The 23,245-nt window shown below is 39.2% G+C and overlaps 1 protein-coding gene and 1 long non-coding RNA gene across 12 annotated transcripts in view; both read right to left on the reverse strand.

The window, feature by feature from the left end:
- Nucleotides 1-23,245, reverse strand: part of LOC111572501 (protein shisa-6-like) — a 109,281-nt gene that overhangs the window by 61,080 nt on the left and 24,956 nt on the right. For all 10 annotated transcript variants that reach the window (XM_035950944.2, XM_035950943.2, XM_023276191.3 and 7 more), the window contains exon 3: nucleotides 11,120-11,221. In XM_035950944.2, coding sequence (XP_035806837.1) covers nucleotides 11,120-11,221 — 102 coding nt within the window. The remainder of the gene's footprint in view (nucleotides 1-11,119; nucleotides 11,222-23,245) is intronic.
- On the reverse strand, nucleotides 15,766-22,171 carry LOC129347403 (uncharacterized). 2 transcript variants are annotated; one of them, XR_008599494.1, is made up of 5 exons: nucleotides 22,008-22,171; nucleotides 20,229-20,338; nucleotides 18,185-18,295; nucleotides 16,946-17,214; nucleotides 15,766-15,827 (listed from the first exon to the last, which is right to left on the reverse strand). It is a non-coding gene; the product is annotated as an uncharacterized LOC129347403 (long non-coding RNA). The 2 variants fall into 2 exon arrangements; XR_008599493.1 differs by lacking the exon at nucleotides 15,766-15,827 and having other exon boundaries at nucleotides 16,463-17,214; nucleotides 22,008-22,166.

Below are 23,245 nucleotides of genomic sequence, written 5' to 3' on the forward strand. Positions count from 1 at the left end.
GCATTCTGTCTGGTCTTCTCTTCGTCTTGTGTTGAATGATCTGCTGGTTTCTCCAATGTATGTGTTCTTGCAAGATTTGCAGGGAATTTCATAAATGATGTTGCATTTCTTGTCCGGTTCTATTTTGTCTTTTGGGTGGACTAATAGCTGCCGGAGTTTTGTATGTGGTTTTACTGCTGTGTTAATGTTGTGTTTTTTCATTATGCGCTGTATGTGTTCTGTTATCCCACAGATATATGGGATGGGGATTATATCTTTGTTTTTGTTGTCTGGTTGTTGTGTGCGTTTTGTTTGTGTTTCCTTTTGTTTTTTTTTTTACTTTGTTTTTAGTTGTTGTTTTCCTTTGTTTATGGCCCATGTCAGGTATTGGCAGTGTGTGAGTGCGTTCTTGATGTGTTTTTCCTCCTCCTGTCTGTCTTTATCGTCGGTTATGATGTTGGTCCTTTTGTAAAGTGTTCTAACTACTGATAGTTTGTGAGCTGTGGATGTTCTGATGTCCAGAGGAGGTACTGGTCTGTATGTGTAGGTTTCCTGTAAACAGTGATCTTAATGCTGCCGCCTTCTCTGTGGTGTATGTTCATGTCCAACAATGAAATGGTCTGGTTTATTTCTTCTTCGTGGGTGAATTGTAAATTTCCTGTGTCGTCCATGTTATTCAGATGATCGGTAAGTTCTTGTGTGTGTCCAGATTGTATTATTTCCAGGATGTCATCAACATATCGTTTCCAGAGTGTGTGTCTGCAGTGTGGATGGCTTTCGTTTCTAGGTCCTCCATGAAAAAATTACTCATTATTGCAGATAGTGGATCTCCCATTGCAAAACCTTGTTTTTGACTGTAAATAATTCCTTTGAACTGAAAATAGGTGGATGTGGCAATGAACCGGAGTAGTGTGATAGTGTCATTTACTGTAAGGTTTGTGCGTTTTTTCAGTGTCCTGTCCTTCTTAAGTCGCTCTTGTACGATATGTAATGTGACGTCAACGGGGGGTTTTGTGAATAATGAAACTACGTCGTGTGAAATGAATATCTCGTCTCTTTGTATTGTAATATTGTTGAGTTCTTGTGCCAGCTGTTTTGAGTTCTTGCAGTGGTGTTGCGATGTACCAAGGAGGGGTTTGATGATTTCTACTAAAGCTTTTGAGAGGTTGTAGGTGACTGATCGGATGCTGTCTACAATAGGGCACAGTGGTGTGTCTTTTTTATGTATTTTTGGTGTCCCATATATCCGGGGGGTAACATTAGCTGTGGGAATGAGGTGGTTGTAAGCTTCCTGTGTTATTTTATTGGTTTCTAATAGTGGCTTTAGCAGAGTTTTTAATGTCCTTTTCTTTTGTTCTGTGGGGTCTTTTTTGAGTATTTCGTATGTGTTCCTGTCCTGTAGCATGTTGGTTAGCTGTTGTTCGTATGTGTCCATGTCCATGATGACTGTGGTTCGTCCTTTGTCGGCCGGTAGGATGGTGATGCTGTTGTCCTGTTTGAGTGATTTTATTGCTTTTGTTTCTTGCTTGGTGATGTTACTGTGCGGAAGTTTTGCCGATTTCAAAATGCCTGCTATTGCGTTACGGAGTTCTGATTTGTGTCCCTGATCCTGTAATTTCTGGCATGCTAATTCTGTTGCTAGTATGAATTCTTCGTGTGGTATTGTGGTGGGTGTGATGGCGAAATTGAGGCCTCTTGTCAAAACTGTTTGTTCAGGTTCCGTGAGGGTGCGTTGTGATAAGTTTCGTACCCATTTGTTATTGAATTGTGTGCATGCCTGTTTCTGTTTTTTCTTTCTCTGAGTTTGCTAAGTTTTTGGATGTGGCGATTTTTTGTTGTAATGAATTCTTCTTCGTGTGCGCATTTTAAATGTGAACTTATTTCTTTTTGTACGTCTGGCTCCGAAGTGAGGCGTTCTTTGAGTTCGTTTGAATAATCCTGTATAAGTGTGTTGATTACCTGGGACTCCATCCGCCAGAGATCACCAGACGGTGGGGAGAGTGGCCGGTCTGACAGATTCTGAAAGATCTGTCAGACCGGTCACCTGATAAAAAAGGACACGTCGGATGACGCTCTGAAGAAGACTGCAGTTGAAACATGTCAGCTAAAGTAAAACCATCATTTCTTTGATTTGTCGGTATGAAAAATAATGTTATTCTATGACAGTTAATGACAAAATGAACATCATCCAATACATGTGTTAATGGCTTAATAGCCAGAGATAGTTGTCAATTCAGTCTTTGGCTCAAGGACACCGAGGTTTTCTACCAAGGTGGGGAAATTAGGGAGAAGACAAATAGCAGTTAGGTGACTTAAACTGGCTTTTTACTAAGTCAAAGGTACCAGTTGGTGCTTGAACAACATCAGAAACCGCCTCACCCAGCACCTCTCTGATGATGGAGAAGTCTCTGAAACCGATGGTTAAAGATTCACACCTTCTTCATTCTGTGATTCATGGGTTACTCTACTATTTGTGGCACTTTTCATGTCAATAACCATATGCAACACTGTAAATGTCATGTTAGAGAGGCTGTCTCAACATGTGCACTGTCACCCCTTTATTTAAACATGACAGTCCTCTGCTTTCCATTTAGAACAACCATAAATACAAACTGCAAGTCTGAGGAGTTACTTCTGACAGACCATAAATTCAAAGGGAGGCTGAAATGCTCAACACTCTTAACCATTCAGTTACTTTTACACTCCTCTGTAGTCAAATTAAATAAGAAAACATGCATGGCACACACACTTTACACCCTATTAACCCCTAAGTGAGCAGACACTATATTTATCAAAAGTACTGCTCTTTGTGGGTTCAGTAGGATAATTATTCACATTTGTCCTTGTCCTGTACTCTGCTGCATATTCAGTAGAAGAAGCTGCAGAGACGGGGCAGGGATAGAACTGTCTGGTCATCTCTCCATATTGTGCGTAAGAGAAATTTGTCTTGATCTCTCTGTCTGCTAATGAGCGCCGTGGCCCTAGTCCTGCTCTGTGCAGGACCTTATTAACACTTTCTTATTGGTTATTCCGCAGAGTGCTTAGCCAGCAGGTCAGTGGTGGCACATCCCCTGAACCTGACCATCAATTTGTATGAGCAGGAACACTTTGCCCCAATAGGAGAGCGCTGTCAATCAAAAACTGGCACAGAACAAAAAAGGGAGCAGCCTGACTGGATTTTCATCATTTAAAACTGATTTGGGGGTACAGATTGCACCCTGAAGTGGGACCTGGTTTCAAAGTGTTTAGAGAAGAATTTGTGTCAGTGAAGGAACCTTTGCTGGGACAGCAACCAATGAAGTGCAGAAAAATTTAACTCTGATCTCATCTTATCACAAGAAGCAGAACTTTCTTGTAGGATAATTATATTATTATTAAGGTCTCTGGGTTTTCTGCCTCTCCCTGCACTATACATTATTTATTATCTCCATCATTTTCTGTAGATTTCTTTAAAATGAGCAAACATAAAAACACATTAAACATTATTTCCTATGGAGTAACTTTTAATCACAGATTGTACTGTATAACTTGAGTTAAGATTAGCAAACCACAGCAAACATGAAAAAACTTCAACATCAGGTTCTAAACAATCACAGATCACACAATGGGAAACACGGTGACAGACTACTCTAACTGTAGTGGTAAAGTGTGCTGGAGAAGTTGGAATTTTTTGTCTGCGCAGCTGAGTGTGTGTGGACTTTACAGAGCAGTGAATTTCAGTAGCTTCAACTGTCACATTCAGCCAGTCAATGCACATTACATTTTATCAGTTACAAGCTGTGTTTGACTCACTGTGGATCCACTGACCTTCATGCTACTTCGGTAGCTATTTCCCACTGGACTTTGGTCCTCCACCACAGAGAACAGAGAACAAAGAACAGAATTTATATTTGGTTAAATATCCAGTTCTCTCCCCTCTGTATGTGTTTTGACTGACTTCGTCTGGGCTCAGGTCCAGTTTCAAAGTAGCTCTTTCTCTCATCACATTCAAATCTAAGATGTTTGTGCATTGCAGAATTTCACAAATCCAACCCGGGTTCATGAAAGAACTAAGAAAGCCTGTCTTTCTTTTCAATGACATTTCTATAACTTTCTAAAGCTGTCTTTTTCCCAGTGTTAGGAACATACAAATCAAGAGGCATAAATTGCCCCAGATTTCTTATGGTTATCAACAGCAGCATACAAGCTGAAAATGACCTCACATTACAATCCAGATGTTTCACAAGGCCAATCAGAAGATAGATAGATAGATAGATAGATAGATAGATAGATAGATAGATAGATAGATAGATAGATAGATAGATAGATAGATAGATAGATAGATAGATAGATAGATAGATAGATAGATAGATTTGCAAATGTATTTTTATTAAAAAAATATTTTCTTTAAAAATGGAAATTTGATGGTTTGCAACACTTAGTTTTTCAGTGTTATTTTACATTAGATGTAAATTCACAGTCTTTTTGTAATTTTTTTTGATATTTTTGTTCATTTCACAGCATAAGATAATTTTTAGAACCATTTCATAACATAATAGAAGAACATTTTCAGTGCAGCTTCCTCACTAATGGTTACAGATAAGTTTAAAGAGAATTAAAGCCCTGCAAGTCTCAATAATGCTGCTAATAAAGAACACAACCTCATCCAGAGCTTGGCAAACTGCACAAGTTATCATAAAGTCAGCTAATGCCTGACTGAAAGCTGAAGTGAGTAACTGTTCCAATATTTGATTTGATTCAAAAGTTGGGTATTGCATCAAAGACCTCATTTTCCATCTCCTGCCTGCTGATGCGTGTTCACTGTGTGAGTCAGTTCATGCCTGGGCTTGTTTTTCCTGTTGTACCTTAAACAACACCAAAGGTTTGCATGGGTGAATGTTTTCATCTTCTGCCTCATCAGCCTGGAGTGTTGATTACACAGGCTGGAAATGATGATAGCGCCTGTGGGTTTGTTGTTCCACGGCATCTGATTCATTCCAAGGAACAGGAGATGACTGTGGCACAATCAGAGGGATGTACTGAAATGCAGAGAGGTTTGTCATCAAGTTCTTCACAAAAGGTAAACAAAAAGGGACAAATTAGTGACAAACAGCTGTTAGTGCGTGTTTGCTCAGTTAGATTCTTTTTCCCCCATGTCTTTCTCCTCTACAGTCCCTGCAGTCTCTCAGCACTGCGTTGTTGTACAGCACAACTCGCTACAAAAGGAGCACAACAATTAGTGGCTCCTGCACTTGTTAATGTGCTGAAATTGTATTGTAAATAATAAAAATTCTGTGATAACATCCCCATTAATTCTGCAGCTACATCACCACATCCACCATTCCAGACACATCATATTCATAAAAATTGCCTGCCATGAAAACCAATTTGACTTCCTCCATACAGCAGAATTAAAAGTTGGGCTTAGCAAGGTAATGAAGTATGGCACACGCTAAGTCAAGGATGGAGGCTTTGTCTGAAGTAATCGCTTCTCCGGATGCTGTGGCTTGTCTGCTTTTCATATCGACAAGAGTGACATATCGAAAAATAATTACAGCAAACGCATTCAACCAATAACGGCCGGCAAGCAGAATGTTTATTACAATATCAAATGTGTATGCTGGCTGTCGATCCAGTGCTCCTGTCTGAGGCAGAAAATTTCAATCAATCAAAGTGTAAGAGTTGTAATCTAGCTACATCAATGGCAGGATTCTCAATCTGAGCACCAGCACCCTGAGCTTTTCTCTTGAAGCACCCTCCAGCACAGAGGAAATATGTGCATCAGGGTGACAGTGATTTACAGTGCCGAGTTTTGGTTGGTGACAGTGAGTGAATAGAACAGTAGACCACAGTTCTTCTGTGACAAGAGCAATTAATATAAGCCTGCAATTGTGCTCTCAGTCAGTCTGTGTAGGCTACAAGTGATGATGTGGTGTAGCGTTGCATCACCACTGCCAGCAAACAAGGGAAAGCAAAGTTGCTCCAGTTCCCTCTTATCTATCTTCTGAGATTATGTTTCCTGAGAACTTTTATACAATTACTGTGGACTCTGATGCTTCAAACTGAGTTCTGCAGTTTTTACACCCAAGGCGGTGTAACAGTGCAGTCCCATCTGACAGCAGCACACACACAACAGATCAGTGAGCATCCTCATTAGTTTGGCTCAGTTTGACAGAAGCCTCAACCTCGCTGCTTCCTAATTTTGGACAAGAGAATACACAAGAGCAAAGGAATGTGTGGGGCGGTGCATCGATCTGGACAGATGGCAGAGGGGACAGGGGCAAGGTAAGCAGCTGTGAATGCTAAATAAAGTTTATCACTAGCAAAAGGTTGTCACCCTGGGAAAATGCTTGTGTAAAAAAGACTTTTTTGCACAATGATGGGGAATTTTGCAACAAAGTAAACCCGGTGTGTTTTTGTCATTAAATCTTCTCCAAAAGACAGAAAATAAAAACAAAACAAGAGTTCCACTGAAGTCCAAAAACTAAAAATCAAAACCACGCTTGCCGCCAGTATTTCTGCTGTGCATCAACCTGAGACTTTGAGCAAAGGGAGATCATGCCGGGTACAGACGACCACCCACTCTAACGCTATACCTGACTCCATACAGTAGCAGAAGGCTTCAGATGGAGTCATGTAATTGCAAGAAGTTAAATGTTCTTACACAAAAAGCTCACCCCACCTGGTGGTTTGACTGCTGGGACAAAATAATGTCTCACATCTCTTTTCTATATGAGGAGACATGAAAAGTCTGTCCCTCCCCCTTTCTTCTCCCCATTTTTCCTGTTCTCTCTCTCCACTGTCCTATATAATAAAGCCTAAAAGGCCAAAACAGTAACTTAAAAAATGTGTGTGTGTGTGTGTGTGTGTGTGTGTGTGTGTGTGTGTGTGTGTGTGTGTGTGTGTGTGTGTGTGTGTGTGTGTGTGTGTGTGTGTATATATATATATATAGCTACAATGTTTTGCAGTAAAGTGTACCTCCTCTTTTTCTACTGACATAACAATGTGGGAAAACAGTGCACACACTCAGACATCAAGCACATGCACCGGCTGTGGCATCCAAGCAGGGTGGTCTCTGGTTTACATAGTTAGACTGGACAGCGTGTCATGGCAAAAGGTTTTGTTTATCTTAATAATGTGTTGATTTTCATAAATTGCAGTTAAATACTGACAATAGTACAGACAATGCACCAAAAACTGTGCAACAAAACACTGCTAAATACATCGTATTTTCTCCAGCTGCTTAACCATAAAGGCTTCCCGATAGCTCTTGATTTAATAAGCAGCCAGATTTTGGAGGCCGCAATTTTTTTAAAAAGCTCCATCTCTTTGAATGTCAGCGACAACCCTGTCTGTTAGAAATGAAGTTTGTATACAACTAATTTGCAACAGGAGACATATTTAAACATGGATAGATGTGGACATAGAAGAACACACAAGGCTTCTGTGGATGTTTCTGAAAGGTTGTGTATCACAGTGGGGGGACATTACACAAGTTTTCTGGAGAATTTGAAACTTCACACTGTGTTTGGGCTCCATCAATGAAATGCACGGACAAATCAAAGCAAACTCAAAGTCCTGCAGCCACTACTTCAATTACAAACCTTATAAGGATAAATTATTATTACAACCAACATTCTCCTCACACAACCTCTCATCAAAACAAGCATTTGCTTTGAGCACTATTTGTTTTCCTGGCACATGGGCAGTCAGAGCACTTCAAGTGTGTACAGTATGCATTTCCAAATTTTGGGCTGCCCCACAGAGGGACTCACATGGACCCTTGCGGAATTGGGCAGATGATAAAATTTATGTCTGGTACTTGCCTTGCAGGCAGACGGATGCAAAAGAAATGAGATGGCCTTAATGCTTGATTATAATCCACTGCAGACGCATGCACAGCTGCAGACACCATGGATGTTGTTCCAAATTCTACTCTGCTCCATACATGTACTGTGGATTGTACATGTATTTAGCACATGCTCGGTATTACTGCCGTCCCTGGATTCTGATTTGAAGAAAGTTTACATCACATGGACCCTAGCAGACACTCAGTGCTCGCATAAGGTACAACATCGGCATTGAATGTGATTGCATCACATTTCAATCAACATAATGAAAAAATTACATATTTGGAAGTCATATTTGCTTATTTTCTTTTTCATTAAAAATTCCAAAACATCTCCCAATATTGCAAAAATAAAGAGCATTTTTTTCTGTTTTCATTGGACATTCCAACGAAAACAGAAAAAAAAGAAATGTAGCAGCATTTGGTTGCACTTTCCTGGGGACGACATGCAAAGGCAGAGTACAATGCATTATTTGTCAGAAAAACATCTCTTTCAAGTCCAGGTGAAAAAAATAACTTACACAGCCATATATCATAGATATATCTGTATAAATAATAACAAAAACAATGTAAACCACACAAGAACATTTTAACAATACAAAAAAATTTAAAAATAGTAAATAAGAATAAAAATGTGTGTATGTATATAAAAAATATAAATAAAACTTAATAGAGTATATATTGGTGGGATCTGTAAGTTTGAATCATTCTGATCCATCATTCTGATCCATATTGTACCTTACCACTGCTACCAGCGATTGTTTCCTTGATAAAAATAAGCTGACTTTTAAAAAAAAATAATATAACAACGAGACAGTCTTTTGAACGGCCATAAATCCCATCTCTAGTACTAGTATTCTTGTAACAGTGGGACATGTTAATGCATGTAAATATCCCATCTAGGTAAGAGATTTTTTATGGTTCTATATAGATCATGGCAACACTTGGTTAAGGTAACAAAAACATCAGGTTTAACTTTAGCACAAAACAAATCTTTACCCAATCTTCTCCAAAGTGAAGGTGTTGTCTAAGCCTAATTACACACTGGACTTAATCATAGTTACCAGAGATTATGACTCGAAAGGGTTAGGATGCCACTAACTGAAGTAGACGGGTTACGGGTAAGCTGAGGGGAAGGTTGTGCACCAGCAATGTGAATAGCATTTTGAGTTTGGATGTTAGCTTCCCTCCCCAGCGCTCACGGCTGATCTTGTTTAGCACATGCTTGTTTTGTATCCTGCCACACAGATGTGAAGCATCCAGCTGCTCTGATGCTCAGCAACACCCCCTGACCTCACCTGTCCTCCCCAAGGGCTGCACCGCAACACACACACACGAGTACCTTGCCATATAATTAACAACCAAACACATTTTCTGCCTGTATAATTAAGCACCATAACAGACGCCATGCTTATCCAAGCCAGAGGACATCATGAGTCTCAAACCCTGTTCTCTCAGTGTGGCAAAAAGCCTATATATAGACTAAAAAATGACTGAAACATGGCAAAGAAGACAACATCTGTTCCCAGAATTGTGTGGAAGCAGGATTTTTCCACTGACTGACCTGTGAATATTTATTTGCACTCTTTTTTCCCCAGCTTTGTCACTGTCAGCCAGAGCAAACCAAGCTGTGCAAACCTCTTCAAAAAATAATGAAGCTTGGTGTGATTTAAATTCAGCTGGACTGTTCAATTGCTGTTAACCTTATTGTGACTCATCTCATCGCTGAAGGTTCCCGTCAGCCCACAGGTTCACCTCTCAGGACATTTCACATCCATCCACAGATTTCAGATCAATCCAAAGAAGGTCAAGTGATTTTCGAACAATCTGTAAATCCTTAGACTGAAACGATGAACGCAAGTTGGAAAAAGCACCAAAGGAGCCATTTATATCCTTCACTCAGTCATGGAGACAAGTGATATATGATACATTTTAAGCCATTCTCTTGTCGCAGATTTGAAGTGTGTGTGTAAGAGACTATGAGAGAGTGGGGGAGGCTTGGTTAAACTATCTGTTTCACTCCACTGCCCTGAAGTGATTGTACACTAGTGAAAAGCTAAAGATAATACCAAGCAGTAACAATATCTAGACCAAACTTCAGACCAGTGTTTTATTGATCTTAAGATTCAATCCACAGTAATACTTGCCTCTGGGTACAAGGCAGCCAAACAGAGATGTTAGAAAGAATAATAGTGTTTAAGAACTGACACTCTTGCACATGCTTCACATACTTTCTTTTTTTTCTTCTATTTTGTCTGAAATGTTAGCATCAGCAGGCCTTTCCAAGATCTCAATCTGTCACATTCCATTTGTTTTTGCAGCAGAGGAATCAAAGGCTACCCTCTGCAAGAAAACGCAGATTCAACTGCACAGATGCTAAACACAAAACCATACCCCGAGCTGCTGCTGTGACAAGTACATAGACAGGGATGCAGGAGTACTGCTATTGTGATATTTGTACAAGTGGGAAAATCTATTTAAAAGAATTAGGATTCATAAAACCAAATCTTTTTTTTTCTTCTCATTACTCATCTCTGGTAGAGAAGCAGGGAGGTGACTACAGAGAATATCAGAGATTTTTTTTCCAGCTGTATATGACTACCATCATGAAACAGACCCCCTCTGGGAATGAAAATAAACAAAGAAAAAAGCAAGAAGAAAAACAGCTAATTTCATGTAAACATAAATACAATGCGTCCTCATTAGAAGTAAGAGCAGAGAGAAACTTCTAGGCCCCTGCAGCTTTGTGCACTTGGAAACAAAGCTGTGCTACTTGGTAAAGAAGAGAATCCACACATGCCTGCCAAACAACACATAAATCTGAACTGGTATTAAAGCTCCAGCAGGTCATGAGCTGCTGTAATTAGGCTGATGAGCTGGAAATCAGCAGGTTTGATAGCAAAGAAGAAGAACAGAGATATATAAAAATACAGTGGAGTTGTATGTAAATCATGTGGATTTTTACTGCAGCACTCATCTACCATGAAAGCACTCAATTAAAAAAATTTGAAAGCAGAATCAGGTAAAAGAGGTCGCCTTGCAGCACTTGCACACACACACAAACACACACACACGCTTGTATTTAATTGTAAAATGTAGAGGCAAGAGTTGATGTGAATTGCTCAGAGAGGGAAATTGAATCTGGAAACATTTCACCTCCATCGGGTGTCTTGTTGTTGATCACCAGTGTTGCAAGTGGAACATTAGTGAATCGCTGCAGCATTCAGCAGGTATACAGCATAGACAAGAAGAGCCAATTCAAACTCTCATCTGAAAAAAGAGTAAGAAAGAAGGAGAGAAATGGTCCTTTACCTTTCTGATGGCCCCGACCCAACGTCACAAAGCCAGAGGAGATGAAGTTGTGAAGGTCGGCACCTCCGCTGCTCCGGACACTCTCCTTTCCATAGTGGAGACCTGATCACACACACAAGGCAGGCATGCAGGGCCACCATACAGCAACACATACACACAGTCACATATTCATGAAGGCACACAGGGAGGCACGCACACATACAATCAGTCAGGCAGATATAGAAGCACGCAGTTAGTATTCTGATCAATTAAGCATCATAACAATTACCTGTAGTCAAAATAGTGGTTCCCACTCTGTGGGTGGGGCCTCAACAAGGGGTCACAAGAAGATTATAAGTTTGACAAAGCACAAAGAACTTTTTTTTTCTCCTCATAATTACAGATAAATGTCCCCAAAAGTTACTCAAAAAACACACACAGCTTTACTTGACAAAATAATATCAGTTTGCTACTCATTTGTACTTCTGTTCAGCCTCTAACAATTTTGTAATTTCTTCAGTGGCTTTGTCAAGTCTGGAAAAAATAAACTCGATAACATCAGAATAATGTCTAAGCCCAGAGACAGAAAATACACATTTTAAAACCAAATTCCTGTGTTTGGCACTGGTGATGTAGAGCCTGAAAGATGTGAGTGTTTAAAGGCAGACAGGGCATAGCAAAATTGCTATTAATTTTAGGATATGTCAGATTTGTTATTCTTAATTTATTTTTATTTTGTTTGTCCAGGGGTGCCTGGACCTGCGCTCTGACACCCAGATTTGGGGGATATGTGAAAATCTGAATTTCCCCTCGTGGGATTAATAAGGGATAGTAACATTTTTTTAAAAAGTAACCAGTAACTGAGATATAGAGAGTCCTAACCAATATATGCAGCAATAACAATGGGTTACAATTACAGGAAACAAAATAAGACAGAGGACAAATTATACCTCCCAAAAAGTCAGACTTAAAAAGAAATACGACTCATATATCAGTAAAATTGTAATTAACATTTCAGAAAACAAAAAAACAACATTAATGTGGCATCCAAAATCATAAATAGAGCAACGTGCCATCTGAAACACATAAACCTCAAGATATTAAAATACAGAGTGATTGTGAGCCATAGTAGAGACTACTGCTCCATATGAAGAGAAACCACAAGATAAGAAAGAGACTTTCATTCAAATGTTTAAGGATACATTGGAGCGACAGCAACATGTTTTACTGCCATTCAGAAATGGAGGCCCAGCTGTTTTCTACTGCAGCTCAAATTTGTTCAAAATTAAATACCATAGAGTGTCACAGTCATTATCTTCCCAATACTCCATGACATAACGTTCACCAACTGTTAAAATACAAATAATAAAAACAGATGTATGAAAACGCATGATTTAGTAAATGAGTTACTTTGTTGTGTAGTGACAATAGGACAAAAAAACCTATCCAGTCAGGGCTGAGTTTGTTACTAAAATCTTTGATTTGATTGTGTATGTACAGACGAGCTAAAAGTCATCATATCTCAAGCTGGTTCAATTTAAAGTCCCTCTGCTCATTGATCGAACCCCTAAAAAGTCATCACCGAGTATCATCTCTGGGCCTCTCTCACTGCAGCTCAGCATGCCAGCTCACCTGATAAACACTGTAAAACTAATCTACATTACACAATTTCAAGTTGTAATAATGAAGTAATTCATTCATAAATGTTCAAATCCACCCTGCAAGTTGACAGATTTCATTTCCTATGTCTGATACGTTTGAAACCTGGAAGTCTGAATCTGTCTTTTTGAGACTGTCATTTGTAAAATGCTCAGCCATGGTATGGACTACTTGTTTTACTCATGATGTATCTTCCAGCAAATAACAACCACCATACAGACCTGTTCACAAAGTAAAAAACTAGTGTTTTCTTGGCTGCATCTAATGATTATTTCCATAATTAAATGATCAGCAAATTATTAGTTGTTTTATCAAATAATTCAAATTGTCAGAAAAATGGTAAAAAATTATGTTAACCTCCCCCCCACCGTGTCAAGCTAATGTGTAGCAGACCAGAACTAAAAACAACCCTCCATCCACGACTTGATAAAATGCCAAAATAACTTCAGTAATTTCAGATCTCTTAGACTACATACCTTTTTCTGAAGAAGTTGACTCTTTATAAAGTTTGCAAGTAATGTGTTCCTCAGGACTCATACATGTTTCAGGCTCCAGCATGCAGCTGCCGTGAAGCATTAACATAGAACATATGTGTATGTCCTGCCTTACTGCTCAACACTGACCAGCACCAAAGGAGGCATAGCTGTTGTTATTACACAATTTTTAAGGGCATTCTCTTACATATACACTACTGTTCAAAAGTTTGCGGTCACCTTATTTTTGAAAGAAAAACATTTTTTTTTCAATGAAGGTAGCATTAAATTAATCAGAAATACAGTCCAGACATTATTAATGTTGTAAATGACTATTCTAGTTGGAAATGACTGATTTTTAATGGAATATCTACATAGCATACAGACGCCCATTTTCAGCAACCATCACCAACACATGAATAAATGTGTGACATTTCATGGAAAACATGAAATTGCCTGGGTAGTGTATGTGCAGTAGTCGTGTCTACATTTCTGACATACACTGTACTGCCGATCACTCACACCACTGCCTGGGGGATCTGCACAGATAATTTCAGATTTGAGGAGATGACAAAATTTATGTCACAAGGAATCTAGTGCTGTCTCACATATATACAGACCCAGACAGTATAACACTCTCCCAAGGCATAAAGTTGCTAATCTTCTCAAGTCCATGAGCGTTTGTGCAGACCCCTTCCCACATGTCCAAGCGCAGCCCAAAATTTGTGGCAGCTACACAACAAGGTCAATAGTGTGCATTCTCATCAATGAAATGCATATACGGACAAAACAGATGTGACCTATTGCAGATGTATAGAACCTTTGGAGTCCTCGAAGCATATTGCAACAGACGAGAAAAACAATATAACAACTTCACATCCGTGTCCATAACTGAACATAATAAAGCCTTAATGCAGCCTGCAGCAGGTGTAGAGGTCTGGTACACTCACTTGTTTCGAATTCCATACCAACAGATTGTTTTCCTTTTTATACTTGTAGTCTACAGCCCTGGCCAACATCGATTCAAGTGACATACCCTGAGGCACCATATCAGACTTCACACAGCTTCCTCTAGAGACTAAAAGCCTTTATACTTTTATATATGCAGCACTTACATTCCAGTCACCTGCAAACAGACTTTGAGTGTAAAATCAGTGGACTTCCTTTTCATGATGCCTGACATTCAATGAACAAAGAAACGCATCAAATGATCACAATTAACAGCACAATTGTTGCAGGTTATTTTTGTGTTTCTGCTATTTTAGCTCTAATCACTGGAATTCACCACAAATCAGATGGTTAGGAAATCAATTCGGTCAAAGAAACTCCATCAGGATACCTGTTAAAAACAACAAAAATGCCATTTGTGCTTTTCTATCATATTCTCAGTGGCCCCAGTTGTGTGTTTTTCATGGTGTCAAATGGAAAACGTCCCTGTAGTGTCACTTTCATCAGGCACAGACTGAGAGGAAATAGCTAAAATGTGAACTACACAAGAAAACACAGTCAGACCATCCGCAGTGGAAAAAATGAAAAGCAATATACTTCCAGCACCCACATACCGATGCACTTTGAACTCAATCACACCTCACCCAGCGCTGCTTTCATGGCTGCAGATGGAGTATCTGTTGTTGAGACTGCTGGTTATTTTTCCCATTCAATCATAACAGCGAGTCTGTGTGTGACATGCACACAAACACGCTATTGTTGTCTTCCTTTGTCACCTTTGTCATTGGTAGGCCACTCCACGACCCACTGTGACAACCTTTGAATCTGAAACACCTTTCAAAGGAACCACCTTCCTTTTTTTCCCTCCTATTCCCAGCTCATTAAGGTGAGGTAGCATGAAGAGGCAACAGAAGGAAGGCTGTGCATTATGAATTTATCATCCTTGATACAAAGAAAATCGTGACTTTCATCTCAACCATGTGCCATGGAAGTGAACAGGTAACTGAGCTAGCAGGCGTTGAGGATTCATATGGTAATACTCTTTTAATCAGGCTTCTTCACCGAACACCTCTGAATTAAATCTGACAGTGGAAAAATGCGAATAATAAAATAATTATATCATGAACCGAGCTGGATATGGTTCTGTGTAGCTGACATCAGGGAGGTTACCCAAATAAAAGGTCGATTAGGCTTTAATATAGTCAGGTAGAGGTAATTTACAGTACACAGTATACTGATTGTATAACAGTATCAGATGCTGACCTGCTAGAGTGGATGTATAACTGTGTACATCATCTTAAAGCATTTCAGCTGGGGCTTGGCGTTGCATACCTTCATCTCTTTACCGTCCTCTCGCACTGTGCTCCAGCATGTATCTCAGGTTGATGCCTGAGATACATGCTGGAGCCGAGATTATAGAGCTTTTTAAATGCCATCTTGGCAAACACATGCCCCTGCCCTCTGGTGAAACTAATGGTGCAGTGCAGTAAGTTCTGATGGATCTCTGCTACCACAGCTAAAACCTCCTCCTCATCCCCTGACCCCACACACACACACACGCACACACACACATACTCGCGTAACTCACTTGAGGGGCCTGCTGTCTCTTTGCCCAATTGTGGGGTCCACCCTTTCCAGTGGTGCTACAGCTTTGTAAAAAATCAGGCAAGGTAAAAAAAAAATCTAAATGATAAATATCACTTCAAATTAACAGAATTCACAACTTTTGTCTCCACGCCAGTTTTTTGGTCACATCTGGGGTCCGTTTTTAACATTTAGGACTTGTGAGGTCTTTTTTCACACACGCATGTATATCTCTACACTTTATATCTTAATGGGGACATATTTAAAATCTATAACAATGAATTACATTACTTGGTGTTAATTTCCAAACACACTGCGGGACTGAATCAGGATATACACTGTAATTTACATTCTCTACATTCTGCATCTCATCTCTTTCCCTCTAAAATACTCACAATGCAGTACTATTATGATCTGTTGTTAAAGACAAATGAATGCAAAAAGCAGTAATTAATTAATTCATTATTATTTTAATTACAACTACAACCTAATATAACTTTCTTGAGACAATTTCAGGTGTTCAGCTCCAGAGGAACTTAAAATGGATGAATATTTCGAGCCAGAATTCACTGATCAGAAGCTGGAACAGGAGCGAGAGAGAACAAGACAGAGAGTGAGGAGACACAGAGAGACAATGAGACACAGGCAGAGAACGAGAGACAGACATTAGACACAAAGAGAGAACTAGACATAGAGAGAGGACGAGATACAGAGAGAGAATGAGACACAGGCAGAGAACGAGAGACAGACATTAGACACAAAGAGAGAACTAGACATAGAGAGAGGACGAGATACAGAGAGAGAATGAGACATAGAGACAAGGAGACAGAGACGAGACAGAGAGATAATGAGACAGAGATGAGACAGAGACAATGAAACAGAGAGACGTGACAGAGAGACACAAGGAGACAGAGAGACAGAGAGAGAGACGAGACAGAGAGATGAGACATAGAGACAGAACCAGACATAGAAAGAGAATGAGACAGAGAGGGACAACGAAACACAGACATAACACGACATAACCCTAATGAATGAACAAAACTTGGCAGTCTTATGTAACATTCCACAACAAACAGAACATTCTCTTAACAGGAAATTGGCCATTTTAAGGTACTAAGATGGCTGCTCTGTTTACTCCATCATCTGTTTGTGTTTGTAAATGCAGCTGTGTAGATAGTGTTACCTGGCAGGTACAGTTTGAATAAAGCAGAATCCACACACTGCTCACATCTAGTAGCAATTCACTGTAGTTCTCTTCTGATGGCAGAAGATTCTTGAAGTATTTTACTGCTTTCCAGTCTCTGTTTCCTAGTGCTTGAGGTTCTGCAGTAATACAGTGCTCACAGTCCACTTTTTCGGGAACTTGGCTTCTCACTATGAATTTCCTTAAATGTCTGTAAACTGCAGCAGATTCCTCTGGCGTCCAACGTCTTTTGACAGCAGATTGTTTACCTAAAGAGGCAAAAAAGACATACAATACAAGGAAAATATCTTAAACATGGTCCAAGAACTATAGTGAAATGAGGACAAATCTGGACACAATTTCCAAAAGCTTAATCTCAATTTCAGACAAAACAGAATATCTGCAGGGCTAATCAAGGCACCACAGCATTATTGTTACTAGTGTTGCTTTCGTCAACAAAAATTATGACTAAATATTGTTGTCAACAAACCTTTATCACATGACGAAAACGAGATGAGACAACGTAAATGCTGGTCATGTGATGATAACTATAATGAAATATATAATGCAATATTGTTGACCAATAAAAACAAGACTAAATTTGGTTTACAAAATAAAAACTACGCTAAAATGCCTCTTCATTTTCGTTGACCAAAACGAGATGAGATGAAATGTTCTTTCGTCTCGTTTATTTATTATTTTGTAGTATTTCTGTTTCCCGTGTCTGGGCTGCATCAGGTCACACTGCACAGATGCAGGCAATGTGACTTACTCAATCCTATACCTATAAGGTAATAATAATATGATAAAAAGATAATCTTGTTTGAATTGTGAAATGGGTTTGGCTAAAAGAACATTTTGGTTTTGTCTATACTACTTGGTATGTATACTATATTGACTTGGTTAAATATAATTGCATTACTGAAAAGAGACTGAAATACAATTTTCAGTGACTAAACTAGACTAAAGTGTTGTCAGTTTTTGTCGACTAACACAAATAAAATAGTCATAGACAATTCTGACTAAAACAAGACTAAAATGCTCAGACTTTTAGTCGACTAAAACTTGACTAGACTAAAAAAGAGTATGAACTTGACTAAAACTGATAAAAAGTAAAATGACAGCTTGACACAGATGAGACTAAAACTAAAATTAAAACAGGCTGCCAAAAACAACACTAGTTGTTATTGTTGCAAAAACCATGTGAATCATATCTATCAAGGAGATTGCAAAGCTTACCTCTCTTTGTTGTTCACACCATCTGGTTTTGGGCAGATGATGAGGTACATTCTTGCAGGGATGCCGCACTGTCCTCATCTTCTGAGTCCTCGCCTTGTGCCACACTGGCTTCTGGATACAGAAAAAAATAGAGAGCATACATAGATGTAGACAGGGTCAGAATTTGATGTGAACAACATAACAGCATGGATCCATCATGCCTTGTATCGATGGTTAAGGCTGCTGCTGGTGATGTAATGGTATGGTGGAGATTTTCTTGGCACACTTTGGGCCCCTTAGTACCAGCTGGTTTATACCTCATATCCTGCCTAAGTACTGCTGCTGACCATGTCAATCTCTTTAGGACCACAGCGTACCATCTTCTGATGGACACGTCCAGTAGGATAATGCTCCATGTCACAAAGTCAAAACAGATAATCTCACACTGGTTTCTTGAACATGAGTTTGACAATGAGTTCTCTGGACTCAGATGTCCTCCACATATACCAAATCTCAGTTCAATAGAGCACCTTTGGGATGAAGTGGAACAAGAGATTGGCATAACAGATGTTTCATGACACCAAGAATTAAAAGGGGTATACTCTAGCCTAGGCCAGTTTATAACTGTTGACACAAAGATTAAGCATGCTAAACTCTTAATTGTTTAGTTAGTTTTTTTTTACAAAGAGGTATGCTCAGCAAGCAAATCATTATGAAAGAACATAACTAGAATGTCCTTGAGCTAATTTAAATTTAAATAATTTCCTCCAGGATGAATAAAGTAGATCTTATCTTAAATGAAAACAGTTCAAATTAAAGGAAAAACTGAAAAATTGAAGCAAAACATTATGAAAGAACATCCACATTGGTTAGTGCTGCTTTCACTTGTTTCTGTACAACAGATTTTAGTATAATACCTCTTTGTATTGTCTTTGACTTGTGCTTAAACTAAGATTGACTTGATCTGCATTTAACAAGCCAGATTAAACTCCTGGCAAAAGTATAATTTAGCTTTTATACCCCAGGGGCTGAAATAACCCAGAATAAAACCTTCCAGGCTAGAATACATGCCATGTAATATGAGATTACATCAATCAAATGAATTTTATCTTAATTTAAGAACAGTCAATTAAGTTAAATCAAGCATTTTAGGCAAAATAAGGCTATACAGTAGCTTGGTAGTTAGCACTGCTGCCTTGCAGCTAGAAGATCCCAGGTTTGCATCCTAGCCTGGGCCTGGGATCTTTCTGTGTGGAGTTTGCATGTTCTTCCTGTGCATGTGTGGGTTTTCTCCAGGTTATCCAGCTTCCTCCCACAGTCCAAAAACCTGCTGAGGTTAATTGGTGATTCTAAATCATCCATAGGTGTGAATGTGACTGTGATTGTTTGTCTCTATGTGTAGTCTTGTGACACATCGCTACCTGTCCAGGTGAACCTTCACCCTAAGTCAGCTGGAATAGACTCCAGCCCACCATGACCCTAATGAGGATTATGTGGTGTATAGACAATGGATGGATGGATTTTATGCAAAATATACTATGAGATATTATGCCAATGTAATGGTTAATTTCTGGAGCACAAATCAAGCCAATCGTAATTCAAGCACAATACAAAGGTAATATAAATAGATATTATACTGAAATCAGCTATACAGTCACAATGGAAATCAACAACAGCAAATGTTGATCTTCTTTGATAATGTTTTGCTTACAATATAATTTTATCTTAGTATGCAATTCAGTTTTTCCATTGATTTGAATCTCTTTAATTGTAATTAGTTCAAGGACATTTTAGTAAGAATAATGATTTACTTGCTAAGCATACCTCTTCGTAAAAAAAACAAAAAACCTAAATAACTGAACAATTAAGAGCTTACCATACTTAATCTCTTTGCGTCAACAGGTGTAAACTGGCCTAGGCAGAGTATACCCCAGGGTATACTTTGGCCTAGACCAGTTTGTATTCTTTGGCTGGCGAGTTAATCTCCAGAGCCAGTTACACCAGTAGTTGTATTTAATAAAGTGGCTGCTAAATGTATGTATTATTAAAGTAAATCCAAGCTTACCTCTCATTTTTGCTGACACCACTTGGTTTTGGGCAGATGATGAGGTACATTCCAATAGGGGTGCCACACTGCCCTCATCTTCTGAATCCTCTCCTTGTACACACTGGCTTCTGGGTACAGAAAAACATTATTTTTATATATATAATTTTTTGACTTAAAACATGAAGTAATTGTCAGTAAAGCAAAGTCTGGCTTTGAATGAGGGGAAACGATTTGAAATGATGCTGTCTTGAAGTTAATACTTCAACCTCCAAATGACTGTTCAATATGACCATCTTACTACACGGTTAACTGCCTACTGCGCTGGAACAGAAAAATTAAAACCTATCTTGATGTGTCACTTGTAATGTAAAGGATAACTGCCACATGCTTTGTGCCTCCACAAACCAGTCAAGTTGAACTTTACAGACATATATGTCCAGAGTCGTATCTGTATTAAAGTCTTACCCTGACCCTTTAAGTGACAACACAAGTGAGTAAAAACGAGATGTTTACGGGTTGCAGCCTTCGTGAAGCCCTTTCAGACTTAAAGGAAGGGCCTTCTGTGCTGTCCTTATTTGAATCAAACAGAGCATCAGAAAAATCTGGTATTCTATCCATCAGAAAAAGGAAGAAAAAAGTATGACTATCCATTTAAAAAATCAGTTACAAGAAAAAGATTTTGTTGAAAATAGACTATAATAATTACTTGTATTCAGACTGTCAGAACCGTACCAATAAGCTCTTTGTCCTTCTCAACTTTGGAACAACGTTGTGCTCAGAATGCCCACCAGAATAGTTTTTCATGGAATCCTCATCAGTTTCATCCACTATGCTCTCATTTGAACTACCCAGAGGCTCACAAACATCTGATATTCTATGCATCTGCAAAAACATAACAGAGTGATGTCAAGGTATGGCTATCCATCACAAAGAAAGCATTTTTAAACTACATTCTATTGCCATAAAAAATAAAAGTGTCTGAGAAATAGCAGAATGTTTTCTGTACTCCTTTTCTTTCTGACAACCTCATTGCAGTGCAGACTCAGAAGCTGGTCTTCTATACAGTCCTCACCTATTTCATCACTTAGGGGATGATCCACGAGGGGCAACTGCCATACGATTAACATCTAAATTCAGTTAAACATAACGTAAGCAGTAAGTAACATGGGTTTAATTATGACAGGTATTTTCCCAATAATATGCAGAGGTACCTACAAGTGTCACAATGCATTACTGAGGGTTAGAATGCATCAAATTCAAATGAGCCTTTTCAAACATGCAGCAGCTCAAGTAGTGTAAAAATATACCTGCAATTATCAGAGTTTAAATCATGTCATGCATTGCAGCAAGGATGTGAAAACACCTAAGCTGTGATCCATACGGAGGACCCCATGAGGGTCAAGACATGAGACAAGAGAAACAATGTGAGTGTGTGATGTGAACTGGGCCCCACATGGTGTGTACTGGGAACATTTGTGTGTGAGGCTCACAAGAAGTTAAGTCGATAAAAGCATGAGTGTGTGATGTGAACTGGGCCCCACATGAACTGTCCTGGGAACATTTGGGTGTGATGCTCACTGGCTTCAAGAAGTGGAGTAGAGAAATGTATGAGTGTGTGATGGTAACTGGCTACATGAGGACAAGATTAGAAAGGTGTCAGTCAGAGGAACTCATTTCCTTAAAACTGAAGTCTATATCATCACCCTGAATGAAAGGCCACATCAGACAAGCAGTTTGAATTCCTCCTATCTTGGTAATGGAACTACATAGTGTGCAGACCAACAGTATGTACATTACCTGTGCATAAGCATCATCTTGGTCTGAATCCTCATGTGAAGCACCATGTATGGGGGACATCTCAGGCTCTACTGCCACAGCAGAAGCCATCTTGTTTGTTACCTGCAATTTAGATACAAACAAAAAGCATTAAGCACTGACATCCAACATGTTCTATATTTAGAAATATGCACATTGCTAGAGTTTATGTGAAAACCATGTTTGAAACAGCATAAACTGAAAGCTACATGTAGAGCATCATCTTCTCCAGAGGTACCAACAAGTGTCACAGTGCGTTACAGATGGTTAGAATGCATCAAATTCAAATGAGCCTTTTCAAACATGCAGCAGTTCAAGTAGTGTGAAAATATACCTGCAATTATCAGAGTTTAAATTATGTCATGCATTGCAGCAAGGATGTGAAAACACCTAAGTTGTGATCCATACGGAGGGCCCCATGAGGGTCAAGACTAGAAACAATGTGAGTGTGTGATGTGAACTGGGCCCCACATGGTGTGTACTGAGAACATTTGTGTGTGAGGCTCACAAGAAGTTAAGGCGATAAAAGCATGAGTGTGTGATGTGAACTGGGCCCCACATGAACTGTCCTGGGAACATTTGGGTGTGATGCCCACTGGCTTCAAGAAGTGGAGTAGAGAAATGTATGTGTGTGATGTTAACTGGCTACATGAGGACAAGATTAGAAAGGTGTCAGTCAGAGGAACTCATTTCCTTAAAACTGAAGTCTATATCATCACCCTGAATGAAAGGCTGCATCAGACAAGCAATTTGAATTCCTCCTATCTTGGTAATGGAACTACATAGTGTGCAGACCAACAGTATGTACATTACCTGTGCATAAGCATCATCTTGGTCTGAATCCTCATGTGAAGCACCATGTATGGGGGACATCTCAGGCTCTACTGCCACAGCAGAAGCCATCTTGTTTGTTACCTGCAATTTAGATACAAACAAAAAGCATTAAGCACTGACATCCAACATGTTCTATATTTAGAAATATGCACATTACTAGAGTTTATGTGAAAACCATGTTTGAAACAGCATAAACTGAAAGCTACATGTAGAGCATCATCTTCTCCAGAGGTACCAACAAGTGTCACAGTGCGTTATAGATGGTTAGAATGCATCAAATTCAAATGAGCCTTTTCAAACATGCAGCAGTTCAAGTAGTGTGAAAATATACCTGCAATTATCAGAGTTTAAATTATGTCATGCATTGCAGCAAGGATGTGAAAACA

Source organism: Amphiprion ocellaris, chromosome 18 (genome assembly GCF_022539595.1).
Source record: "Amphiprion ocellaris isolate individual 3 ecotype Okinawa chromosome 18, ASM2253959v1, whole genome shotgun sequence".
In the NCBI taxonomy this organism is placed as follows: Eukaryota; Metazoa; Chordata; class Actinopteri; family Pomacentridae; genus Amphiprion; species Amphiprion ocellaris.